The 12,368-nt window shown below is 55.4% G+C and overlaps 1 protein-coding gene across 1 annotated transcript; it reads left to right on the forward strand.

Annotated features, from left to right (window-relative positions):
* The first annotated feature begins 4,695 nt into the window (after positions 1 to 4,695).
* LOC117869779 (phospholipase A2 inhibitor subunit gamma B-like) lies at positions 4,696 to 11,099 on the forward strand. Its single transcript, XM_034756871.1, has 6 exons — positions 4,696 to 4,840; positions 6,170 to 6,276; positions 7,651 to 7,767; positions 8,996 to 9,148; positions 9,520 to 9,660; positions 10,724 to 11,099. The coding sequence occupies exons 2-6, from the start codon at positions 6,228 to 6,230 to the stop codon at positions 10,936 to 10,938; spliced, it is 675 nt and encodes a 224-aa protein (XP_034612762.1). The 5' UTR covers positions 4,696 to 4,840; positions 6,170 to 6,227; the 3' UTR covers positions 10,939 to 11,099.
* Positions 11,100 to 12,368: the final 1,269 nt, after the last annotated feature.

Here is a 12,368-nt window from a genome sequence, read left to right on the forward strand (position 1 = left end):
ACTAATTGTGCTTTTATAAAATTCATCCTTCTTGGCAGCCCGTTATTTGGCTAACCATATCGGGTCATCTCCAGGTACCAGGAATAGATCCAAGAATGAAACTTAAGCGGGCGTGGAGGGGAACTTGGTTAACGCTGGGTTAAGGCTGCTTGGTGATAGGCCCTGCCCGTGCAGAGCATCGAGTTCAGCAAAACACAAACATCTGAAAAACAGGAAATTGTGAGTTAAGACAAACGCCTGCACTGTCATCACTGTCTGTAACCTCTCCCAGTGATGCTTCACAACACCCTGGAGACACATTCTCGCTCGCTGCCTTTTCACGGCAATGGACAGGGGGTCCCCGTACTGCCCCTACGTACTCCAGACACTGACCTTCTCCCCCGGGGCATGGACAATTCACAGCCGCTTCATATCCTTTTCTGGCCCCTCTACATGTGAACTCGGGAACCCACCTAACTCTCTACCTGCCAGCTCCCGGGCCCTGCCGCGAACACGATCCACCCAGTTCTGTATTGACACAACGCAGATGGGACCCTTGTGGCATGGGAGAGTTGGGGAGACTCAGTCCAGATCTCCTCATATCACAATCACAGCCCCTAGTGTCAGAGTCATTGAATCCAAGGATTGGAAGGGACCTCAAGAGGTCAAGTCCAATCCCCTGCACTCATGGCAGGACCAGCACCATCTAGAATATAAAGTCCAAGGCCAGAAGGGACCATTGGAATCATCTCAGACCCCCCCACCCCGCATCAAATTGGCCCCCCTGAATTAATTCCTTGAGCCGACCTCTTTGAACAACATCCCATCTGGATTTAAAAATTGTTGGAGATGGAGAATCCACCGCGCCCCATGGTAAATTGTCCCAATGGTTAATTACTCTCACCATTACAAAATGATGCCTTCATTCCAGGCTGAATTTGTCCGGCTTCAACTCCCAGCCATTGGAGGGTGTTAGATCTTCCTCCGCTTGGCTGAAGAGCCCGGGGTCCAATATTTGTTCCCTTTGTTGGCACTTATAAACTGGGATCAAGTCACCCTTTAATACCCTCTTTGTCAAATAGATGGAGGTCTTGGAGCTCTTCCAACACATCTCTCCACCATTTAGCACAGCTCCAGTGAATGCCGCTGGAGTGCGATCACCATTGGAACAGAGTGTTGGCTGCCTGGGCATTTACCGTAACTTGGTATTTCCTGGTTTCCAGAAGGTTCGATTTTGCTGGACTCGTGTGACAATGCGGTTCTGGCGGAACCCAACTGAGAGTGCCAACTCAGGACAAATTGCTCAAACAGGGCAGTTACAGCCCAAGGCTGGGGTTTTTCCACCTCTAAGGCAAACCAAACTGGCCAGACTAGGAGGACTCGGTCTCACCCCATTGGCTAACCGCAAGTCTCACAAGCAATCTCCTTAGACACTCCAGTTTCCCAAGATTACCACCAGTGCCACTCGTTATGGGGACAAATGGTTATGAAAACCAATACCCCAGTAAAAGAAAAAGGTTCTCCTGATCCCAAAGGACCAAGCCCCAGACCCAGGTCAATATACAAATCAGATCTTACCCACAAGTCACGCTGTTGCCAATCCTTTAGAATCTAAAATCTAAAGGTTTATTCATAAAAGGAAAAAGATAGAGATGAGAGTTAGAATTGGTTAAATGGGATCAATTACGTACAGTAATGGCAAAGTTCTTGGTTCAGGCTTGCAGCAGCGATAGAATAAACTGCAGGTTCAAATCAAGTCTCTGGAATACATCCCCCGCTGGGATGGGTCCTCAGTCCTTTGTTCAGAGCTTCAGCTTGTAGCAAAGTCCCTCCAGAGGTAAGAAGCAGGATTGAAGACAAGATGGAGATGAGGCATCAGCCTTATATAGTCTTTTCCAGGTGTAAGAACACCTCTTTGTTCTTACTGTGGAAAATTACAGCAAAATGGAGTCTGGAGTCACATGGGCCAGTCCCTGCATACTTTGCTGAGTTACAAGGTGTATCTGCCTTCTCTCAATGGGTCCATTGTATAGCTGATGGTCCTTAATGGGCCATCAAGCAGGCTAGGCAGAGCTAACACCAGCTTGTCTGGGATGTCACCCAGCAGCATAGCATAAGTTTGCCATACAGACAGTATAGAGCCAATATTCATAACTTCAACTACAAAACTGATACACACATATAGACAGCATAATCATAACCAGTAAACCATAACCTTGTCTTAGACACCCCATTTGACCCCCTTTATACAAGATCTGCGTGCCACTACAGGACCTTGGTTGCAACAATGATCTATATGGTCCCAGATTATATCAATAACATCACAACTCGACACTCCAGAAGGACAAGAGCTATCAGTGGACAATCGGAACCCAGCATTAACGAATTTTTTTGCCCCCCCTACCCTTAAGTTTCGTTCTTGGCTCTATTCCTGATACCCGGCGACAAAGTGGCCTGGTTCCAACGTGTAGCCTTGGTGGCTGGACTATTAATCTTGCAGAAATGGAAAAATGGATCGCCATCAAATATTGACGCCTGGTTCGGCAGGACAGACGCCCTGGCAGCTAACGAGCGACTGGTGTCGCCCAGGGAGGGAGGCCTGTGACATTCCAAGCAATTCAGGCTGACTTCTTAGAGGTCTACGTTTCACGACAGTGTTTGGCCATTTGGTGGAACACATACAGTGAAACAGCTTGAAGAGGAGAGATTGCAGGACCCCCGCCTCCTGTCAGGCTGTTGTACGTCCCTGCGGTTCCAGCCCTCAGCTCAGAAACGGGTGGCGCAAGTTCAAATCCCCTTTCCACCTCCGGCAGAGGGGCAAATGAACCCAGGGGAGGATCCTGGCCACTGGACTAGTGGATCTAAGGGATGCCACTACTGCCACCAGCTCCTCCTCTGTGGTGTGTGGAGCCAGTTCTGAGCGCACCTCCTGGATTGAGCCTGGCAGGCAAGATCCTGGCTCCTGGCTCTTGCTGGGACGCAGGCATCAGGGTGCCTGGGGGCAGAAACTTGAGTATCAAGGGAACTTTTATGGCACAAATTTCGAGGCTGAATGACTTGAGCTGCCTAGAGGGCTTGGCAGAAGCCAGAGGGCGGGGGGGTGTTTGTGAATACCAGCGGTGCCTAAATCTCTGTGTCCGGGGCCTGCAGTAGCCAGGAATCTAGCCCTAGGCCTGTATGTATTTTGTTGCAGGGCTGTTATTTCCCCCTTTGTAGCCCCGTGCAGTTTAGCCACCATGTGGGACACTGCAAGGCTGTTTCCTTTAGGAGGAGAACTCGATGACGCAAGGCAGGTCTCTCTGCAATGCAAAGACCGCGCACCCCCTCAGCAGTCTTGGAGAGCAGCAGGGACAAACAGCAGCAGCCCGTTTCCATGCTCAGAAATCCCCTTGCCTGCCTTTCTGGTGGGCTCTGTGCCCAAGAAGCTCTCTCTCCCTGCTTCCTCCCAGGGTCCTACCCACCGCTGCTGCTCCCACCTTCCCTCCCTGCCCCTGGGTTTGCAACCAGGCAATCCCGTCCGCCCTCGCGGCTCAGCTCTGAGCTGCCGGGTCTATGAGATGGGTGCTGTAGCAGGACAGCTACGGCAGAGCGTAAACACAGGTTACGGGGCGGGGGACTTTCTGGCCCCTTCCAAGGTCTACATCTCTCCAATCTATCTGCTGCCCCTGAAATGTTACTTACATAGTAGGTTATGCTGGTGCTGCCATGACCAATACATATTTAATAGACGTCCTTATTTGTATTTTCGTCCCTTAAGGTATCCATTTTCTATAGGTTAGTTTATGTCTGTGGTTACCCTATTAGCATACATGTCAATTTGCATTCATGGCAGCTTTCCGGTCAAAGGTTCTGTCCGGAACTTTCCGGATGCTGGTGTCAGCGATGTTCTGTGGGTGGCCAATGTCAGTATTCTAAACAAAACTTCACCTCTGGCGTGCCACTTCCAGTTCCCTATAACTTATAAGTTACTTAAGTTTACCTATACCAAAGGTTATTGGCCTCAAGCCTCACACTAGCTATTAAAGCCAAATCTTACAGGATAAAAGCCGGTAGGTTCCTTGCATTGCTACTAAATCTAATAAAGCAGGATAACAAAGCAATGAATATAATACAGGTAAGTTGGCCCACCGGGCTACAGTCCCTAGCCCCCACTGCTCTAAGTCACTAGGCCCCATCTCCAGAGCTGGGGATAGAACCCAAGTGTCCTGGCTCCCAGCCCCCACGCCCCTCCCAGAGCCAGGGATAGAACCTGATGACCAGTTTTAACTACTGGATCCCACTCACCTTTCTATGGACTGAGGGACCCTGATTTCCAGTCCCAACCCCACGCTGCTCTAACTACTACACCCTACTCTCCACTCTGCAGAACCCAGGAGTCCTGCCAATCCCATCCCCCACTCCTCTAACCTACAGCTCGCCACTTCTCCCAGGGATGGGAATGAGACCCAGAAGTCCTGCCCTTAACCCACATGCCCTTAGCAAGCCAGGAATAGGACCAGGACTCCTGCCACCCCATCCAGTCTGTGACCCACTTCCCCAAGTTGCCCCCCATCACCCAAGATTTAAAGGGGAGGCGGTTTCACTCAGCCCTGTGGTTGTTTCTCAGCAGGAAGGGTGGCGAGTTTCTCAACGTGCTCGTGTGTCCATATTGTGTCACTGTTGGGTGGGGGCAGGGCTGGGGAGGGGTCTAGGAACTTATGGACTCAACCAAACAAATGTGCATTACCTCAGCGCATGTACCAGAGCCTTTCTATAAAAGGAGGAGAGACACAGATATTGGCAAATCTTTTCTGCTTCACTGAACTATCCGTCTGCTCCACCCCAGCAAACGCTACTCAGCCTGAACCCCTGAGGAGTTTTGGTAAGTAACATCCCTCTGGTATACTGCTGACCCCACTTCCCTCCCAGACAGGGCCGGCTCTGGCTTTTTTGCCGCCCCAAGCAAAAAATGCCCGGCGGGCCGGAGCAGCAAAAGGGGGGGGGGGGGGGAAAAAAGGGCGGGTGGGGGCAGCAAAGGGGGGGGAACAAACCTGCCCCCAGCCGGGGAGGGCGGGGAGACGGAGAACAAACCGGCCGGCTGGAGCGGCGAAGGGGGGGGAGAACAAACTGGCTGGCCGGAGCAGCAAAACGGGGGTGGGGAGGCGGGAAACAAACCTGCCCCTGGCCAGAGCGGTGAGGAGTGGGGGGGACAAACTGGCCGGCCTGCCGGAGCGGCGAAGGAAAAAAACAACAAAAAACCAAAAACAAAATACCTGCGCGGCGTCAGGAGTGTGGGTGCATGGGGACTCCCGGCCCTGCAGACCCCAGGCAGCGGAGTGCACACCCCGGCTAGCGGGGTGGGAGGGGGGGAGAGAGAAGGGGGCGGCCAGGGCTTCCGTATGCGGGGCGCTTGCCACGCAGCCCCTCCCGCTGCTCCGCCTGCCGGGAGGGCTCCGCGCCGCTCCGGTCGGCAGGCAGGGAAGGACGCGGGCTGCCCTGCCGGGTTTTCTACAGGGCACTCCCCTCCTCCGCCCCCTACAGGGCAGCAGGAGCAGCAAACCAAAAAGAAAAAACCTGCAGGGGCGGCCAAAGTGGTGAAGCACAAAAAAAAAAAAGATTAGACGGAATGCCGCCCTTTGGAATCTGCCGCCCCAAGCACGCGCTTGCTCGGCTGGTGCCTGGAGCCAGCCCTGCTCCCAGAGCAGGAATAGAACCCAGGAGTCCTGGCCCCAGCCCTCCCTGGTGCAACCACAAGATCACACTCCCCTCCCAGAACCAGGGAGACAACCAAGGAGTTCTGGCTCCTGGCCCTGCTTCTGTAACCACGGGGCTCCAGTCCCCTCTTGGGGTCAGGAAAAGAATCAGGTTAGGCGAGCTATCGCTCATTGCTGTAGGGAGCAGCCTTCTTTGACACCCTCTGTTTATAGAGTGGCCGGCTGTGTCTCGCCGTCAAACGGAGCAGCCTGTTTTGTCTCTGTCTTGTTTTTGGTTCTCGCTGTATTCTTGGAAATAAAGTCATGTTATGCGGCAATATTCCAGCAGGAGTATTTGAGGTTTCTCTATGACTTCTCCCTGTGCGTGCCACAAAAAACCCAGCCAGGAAGAGGTCAGAGCTGTTGCTACCCCAGAACTGTGGCAAATGGCTCTGTGGCTCTCCCCATCCTTTCGGCCCAATCATGCATATGCAAGTTCCCTTCTGATCTCATTTCAGCCCTTCTGTGAAAAATCCTCCAAAGACCCCAGGGTGGATCTACTGCTCCCCCATAACCATGGAGGCTTCTCTTGTTGTCTGCATCCTCGCTGCTCTCCTGGCTACTGGTGAGTGGGGTCTGTTCCTACAGGGGCTGATTTCCTAACTTCTCCAACGGCTCAGAGCCGCCTGCCGGATGAAACTGTTACTGAACGTAACCGAAAAGAAGCCACAGGATAACGGGGGCTGAGCTGGGGGCATCCAAGTGACAGCGTCCGAGGAGGAGAGGGCTGGAAGTCACAAAGTCCCTGTGACAGTGAGTGAAACAATTGTGGAAATGGGAGGAAATATTTATAATTTAAATTGCAAGAACTGTGTCGTGACTGGGCACCTTTCAGAGCTGGCCAGAGGTCAAGGGCATTTCGAACGGGATTGTCTGTTGTGTGACAGGCAGCGGGTCTGAATTTCCGTAGCAGGAGCTCAAGAGAATCTGAAGGGCGGGTCTATGTGATTCCCCATCTGGTGTCAGGGGGGTGCAGCTGCACTGGAGTCAGTGGGGCCAGGGCCCAGCCGGTGTCAGGGGGGCCCAGCTGCACTGGAGTCAGTGGGGCAGGGCCCAGCCGGTGTCAGGGGGGCCCAGCTGCACTGGAGTCAGTGGGGCAGGGCCCAGTTGGTGTCAGGGGGGCGCAGCTGCACTGGAGTCGATGGCAGGTGTGACTTGGCCCTTGCTGCACCGCACTGGAGAGCGACACCAGCTCACACCCGCTGGGGATCTCTCTGGGGTTTGTGAGGTGGGAAAACCCACCAGGGAACTAAAATCTGCAGCGATCCCGCGGAGACGCAGCCCCCGAGCAGCGTGAAATGTCTGCAGTCAGCGGGCCGGCCGGAGCGCCGGGGGGACCAAACTGGGGCAGCGCGGTGGATGAGGGCAGGGCCGGTGGAAGGATGTTTCACGCCCTAGGCGAAACTTCCACCTTGCGCCCGTCCTCGAGCCCCCGCCCTGAGGCACCTGCCCCGTGGCAGCTCACCCCTGCCCCGCCTCCTTCCCGAGCATGCCGTCGCTGCTTCACTTCTCCTGCCTCCAAGGCTTGCGACGCCAATCAGCTTAGGCACCGCAAGCCTGGGAGGCGGGAGAAGTGAAGCAGTGACGGCGTGCTCGGGGAGGAGGCGGGGCAGGGGTGAGCTGGGATGGGGAGTTCTCCTGCGTGCCGCCACCCCCCTTGCTGCAGGCGGCCCTCCCCGCGCTCCACTGCCCCAGCTCCCTCCGCCTAAATGCCGGCGGCGACCGGGGCGGCCGAAGATCCGGCCACTGCGGTTGCTGCCGAAGAAAATGGCGCCCCCCAAATCCTAGTGCCCTAGGCAACCGCCTAGGTCGCCTACATGGTTGCACCGGCCCCGGATGAGGGACCCCGGGGCGCTGTACCCGGAGCTTCCCCACAGAGCCCAAGGGAAGGCGAGGGAGGGACAAATCCAGGTGGCTCATGTTCTCTCTCCGTCCCCAGGGGCCTGCCTGCAGTGTGAGCGTTGTGAAGAAGAAGGAAACAACTGCACGGGGAATCTACTGACCTGCACTGCTGGGCAAAACTCTTGTGGTGTCGTTCTAACAGAATTTACACTCGGTGGGTGAGAGGGACCCTACCCAACGTGGGTCAGGGAACAGTCTGGGGAGCCAGGATGCCTGGGTTCTATCCTAATCTCAGCTCCAGGAAAGGAGTGGGGTGGGTGGGTCTGAGCAGCAAAGGAGCCAGGACGCCTGGGTTCTATGCCAGACCCTGTGGCTAGCTCCCCAATGGGGCCTTCGGCTCAGCACTGCGATGCCGAACCCCCAGGCGACTCGCCAGCCAGTGGGCCGGGGCCCGGCTGCCTGTACGGTGCATGGGGAGAAGGAGGCACCTGAGGAGGGGATGCACCAGAGGCCACTGAGTGGGAGCCACCTAAGCCAGCCAATAGGAAATGTCGAGGAAAGGGGAGTGACCAAAGCCTTGTCCCTTACCCAAAGTTTGGCCACTAAGTCCCACCTGCACAGAGACGCCAGGCTCTGCTTGGGGTCCACAGCCCGGAGCCCCTCGCTGGGCGTCCGATATCTGATCCGGGTCAGCCCTTCCTTGTCAATGTCAGCAGTGGAGGAGGGGCTGCTAGGAGACCCCAGTGGCCTGGCGCTGAGCTGGGCCCTGGGGGAGGCAAGTTCAGATCCCCACTCGGCCCGAATTGGGGACTTCATCCGAGATCTCTCCCCTCCTATGGTCATGTCTGGCCCCAGGTCTCTGTACGTCTCCCCTATTGAAGCCACCCCACATAGTATGAAATAGTTAAACATTCCCTGGAACCTGATCCCCCACATCCACTGGGAGCATCCGACAAACAGGGCTCCTGGGTATGCGGGGGGGGTGGGGGGGTGCAACCTCTCCCCCCGCCATCTCCCCCCCACCCGGCTGTGCATGGTGCAGAGCCTGATCCAGTGGGCATGCTCCAAGGGCATCTCCTGTGTCAGGCCCTGCAGGTGAGATCAGCAGGGAAACAATGAGTCTGTGAATCCCACCACGGCTAAGGGGTGAGCTGGATGCCCGGTGTTCGGATTTCAGCAGCCCAGCATATACCCCCCTGGTGGGAACTCTGACAGGAGATTTGCGGCAGCTGAGTGGGGAGCAAGATGATCTAAGGGCTGGGTTTAGGTGCTGAAATCGGTTTCTTTAGCCCTGCGGGACTTCGAATGAGTCACTTCCCCTCCCCGTGCCTCAGTTTCCCCATGAGTAGAGGCGGGCTAATGGCACATGGGCATCATTGTAAAGTGGGCGTCAATGGGCTGGGAATGGACCGGGGGGAAAATCTCTGTCTTCTCCTGTGCAGAGGGAGAGAAGGCCCAGACCATTATCAAGGGCTGTGCGACACCCAGCCAATGTAACACCAGGTTCGTCTCAACAAATTTTGGGAAGAGCATGATGAAAAGGACGAGCATCGCCTGCTGCCAGACGGACGCCTGCACACCGGAGCCTGTTAAAGGTACATCTCCCATCTCCTGCACCTCCTGCTGCCTGGAACCTGCCCCACATTAACTTCCTGAGACGGGTCCTCCCGGCCTGCAGGGGGCTCCCTATGGAATAACACTGAGTCCCTGGGTGGGTGGAGTTTGGTGGGCGGGGCTTTAGGCTGCCCCCAGGTGTGAACCCAGCTGACGCCACCCAGGGCGGGGTCCAGGGCTCCCTGCTGCAAACTCTCCCCTGCCCCTGCTGCCCCCAGCGACCCCGGAGCTACAGCTCCCCCTGCAGGGAGCACCCAGGGCTGAGCTGTGCAGCCCCCAGCTGCTCTCCCTGCCCCGACGCCTCCTGGGGCTCGTCCCCCAAGCTCACTGCGTTTGCTCCACTTCTTCCCAGTGCCCCCAGCTAACACCAAACCCAACGGCCTGCACTGCCCAGCCTGCTACGCTCCGTCCTCTCAGCAGTGCCGTGAAGAGACCATACAGTGTACAGGCGCCGAGACCCAATGTATGGACATCGCCAGGCCCCTAAATTCTGGTAACTTCCGTTCATTTGTTCTGGGGTTATTTTTCCTTTGCTGTCCCGCGCCCCCAAGGGCAGAAGCGAGATGCTGCGTGTCGTCCGCTAAATAAAGGTATCGGCTGCAGATCAGGACACCTGGGTTCTGTTCCCAGTGCTGGCCTCTGGTGTGACCCTGGCCCAGTGTCTTCCCCACCCTGTGCCTCTGGTTCTCCTCCGTCCATTGCCTGTCTACAGTTTAGTCACTAAGGTCTCCGTGGCAGGCACTGGTTTAATATTGGGAGACCCAGTCGTGCCGGGCACTGAACAGACTCCCAGCGAAGATAAGGGACCCATACTCTGCTGGGCGCTAAAGACTTATAGGGAGATATAGTCCATGCCCCAAAGAGCCTGCAACTGTAACCCACCCACCTCCTGGGTGTGGTGTCCTGTCCACTGTAGTGGCACTGAGACCACTTAGTGAGAAGGAGTTTGCTCTACAGCCTGTTGGCTTTTGCCTCATGCACTAAGCTCCAGAGGTCCCAGGTTCGATCCCGCCCGCCAACACCCGGCGTCTGTCGGCATTACACAATCTCTGTAGGCATAGTGGGGATCATTCTCCTAGTTTCAGAGACTGGGAAACGGAGGCATAGAGTAGTGACACGACTTTCCCAAGGTCACACAGGAAGGCTGTGGCAGAGCTAGGAATTGACCCCAATTTTGCAGGATCCCATCATGATGCCTTAACTCATTATGAAGCCACCCTTCATAAAGATCCCACCGCTGCCACCAACAGGCAGCTGCTACTTTGCAGCATGAGTGGTGTGGCTAATACAGGCCATATCCAATCTTGGTATCCTCAGTGTGCTCTAGATCACGGCTGCAAGTGACTTATTCAAGGACACACAGTGAGTCTGTGTCACAGTAAAGGAGAAGGGGGAGACATGCTGGGGGCAGCAGAGCCAAAGGGGAGGCGGTGGGGGTCTCGGCGGGGCTCAGAGGGGCAGAGCTGAGGAGGGGCAGGTTGTTGTGTCCTGGTCCAGTTCAAGGAATGGATCGGCACCCCTCACACTGATCACCTCCTTTCCTCCCCCACATGCAGGTGGATCTGCCACGAAGACCGTCATGAAGGGCTGTGGTACTCAGTATGTCTGTGCCCAAATAAATGAGGGTTCTGGGACCTTCGCAGGGATCAAAGAAGAGGTAACCACGGCCAGATGCTCACCAGCCTCCAGCGCGACCGGCACAGCTCTGGAACCAGTGAGGCTCCTCTTCCCAGCCCTCGCTGGGCTCCTCCTGCTGAAGTTTCTCTCCTGATTCCCCACTCGGTGCAATGGCCACGCCACACCCATAACACCCCGGCCTCCTGCATTAGCCCCTCTCGGCAGCCGCTCTCCCCTCTCAGGGGCTCTGGGCTCCCGCCTGGATTCGCTTCCCCTTTATATTGATCCGCTTAATAAAACAAACTGGAGACCAAAGTCTTTAGAAATCTGTGGGGGGAAATTTCAATTCTCTTGGGCGGGGCTGTCAAGAAGCCAATTAGTCAGTGACCCCTAGTGGTGAAATGAGGCAGCACAGGCCAGGAGCAACAATCCCCGGGGGGGACCACAGGCTCAGTCCGGGTCCAGCAGACACAGTAAAGAACTTTCCTTTATAGTCATCACAGCCAAGTCCTGCCCCTATTGCCCTCAGCAGCGCCCCCTACAGCAGGTCCACCTGAATTACAGGCCACTTTGGAAACTGTTGGCCAAACCTGCGAGGGAGATTGTGTGGCCCAGCTGGGAACAGAAGCCTGGTCTCAAAAGCCCTGACCCAAAACGCAAGCACATGCTTAACTGTAAGCACATGAGCATTTGAGGCTAAGTCAGGTGCTTAACAGTAAGCACCGTGCTTCAGAGCCTTGGTGAATTGGGGCCTGTGGTAGCAGGCACCACGTGTGGGCTGTGAACGCTGGCATCCCTGCGGAATTCGGGCTATTTGTCAGCGATAAGGAGAAGCCTTCATCGTCCCCACATGGTCCCTCGAAACAGCAGAAGGAGGGATGGAGTGGGGTGAATGGAAAGAAGTGAGGATGCTTCCGAGATCGGTGGGGAAGCAAATCAAATACGATTGGTCCCCGGCCTCTTTATAACAGCCCTGAATGTCTTTGTGGACAGTTCTCAGCTCCCCGCCCCACCTCCCCATTCTTCTCTCAAGACTAAACGTGCCCGGTTTTTAAACTTTCCTCACAGGTCAGGTTTTCTAAACCTTTGGTCTTTTCTCTTGCTCTCCTCTGGACTCTCTCCAGTTTGTCCCCATCTCTCCTAAAGCACGGTGCCCAGAACTGGACCCAGTTCTCCAGCTGGGGCCTCCCCAGGGCCGAGCAGAGCAGGACAATGACCTTCCGTGTCTCAGATACGACACACCCATTACTACACCCCAGAATGAGATCAGCCTTTTCTGGAACTGTATCACACTGTTGGCTCATATTCAACTTGTGATCTGCCATCACCCCCAGATCCTTTTCACTGGTATGACTGTCTAGCCAGTTATTCCCCATTTGGCAGTTGTGCATTTGATATTTTGCCTTCCTGTGTGTCGTAATTTCCACTTGTCTTGATTGAGTTTCATCTTGCTGAATTGAGACCAATTCTCCAATTTGTCAAGGTTGTTTTAAATGCTTCTCCTTCCCTCCCAAGTGCTTGCAACCCCTCCCAACTGGAAGTCATCTGCAAAGCACACGCTCCGCTCCATTACCCAAGTCATCT

Source organism: Trachemys scripta, chromosome 24 (genome assembly GCF_013100865.1).
Source record: "Trachemys scripta elegans isolate TJP31775 chromosome 24, CAS_Tse_1.0, whole genome shotgun sequence".
NCBI lineage: Eukaryota > Metazoa > Chordata > Testudines > Emydidae > Trachemys > Trachemys scripta.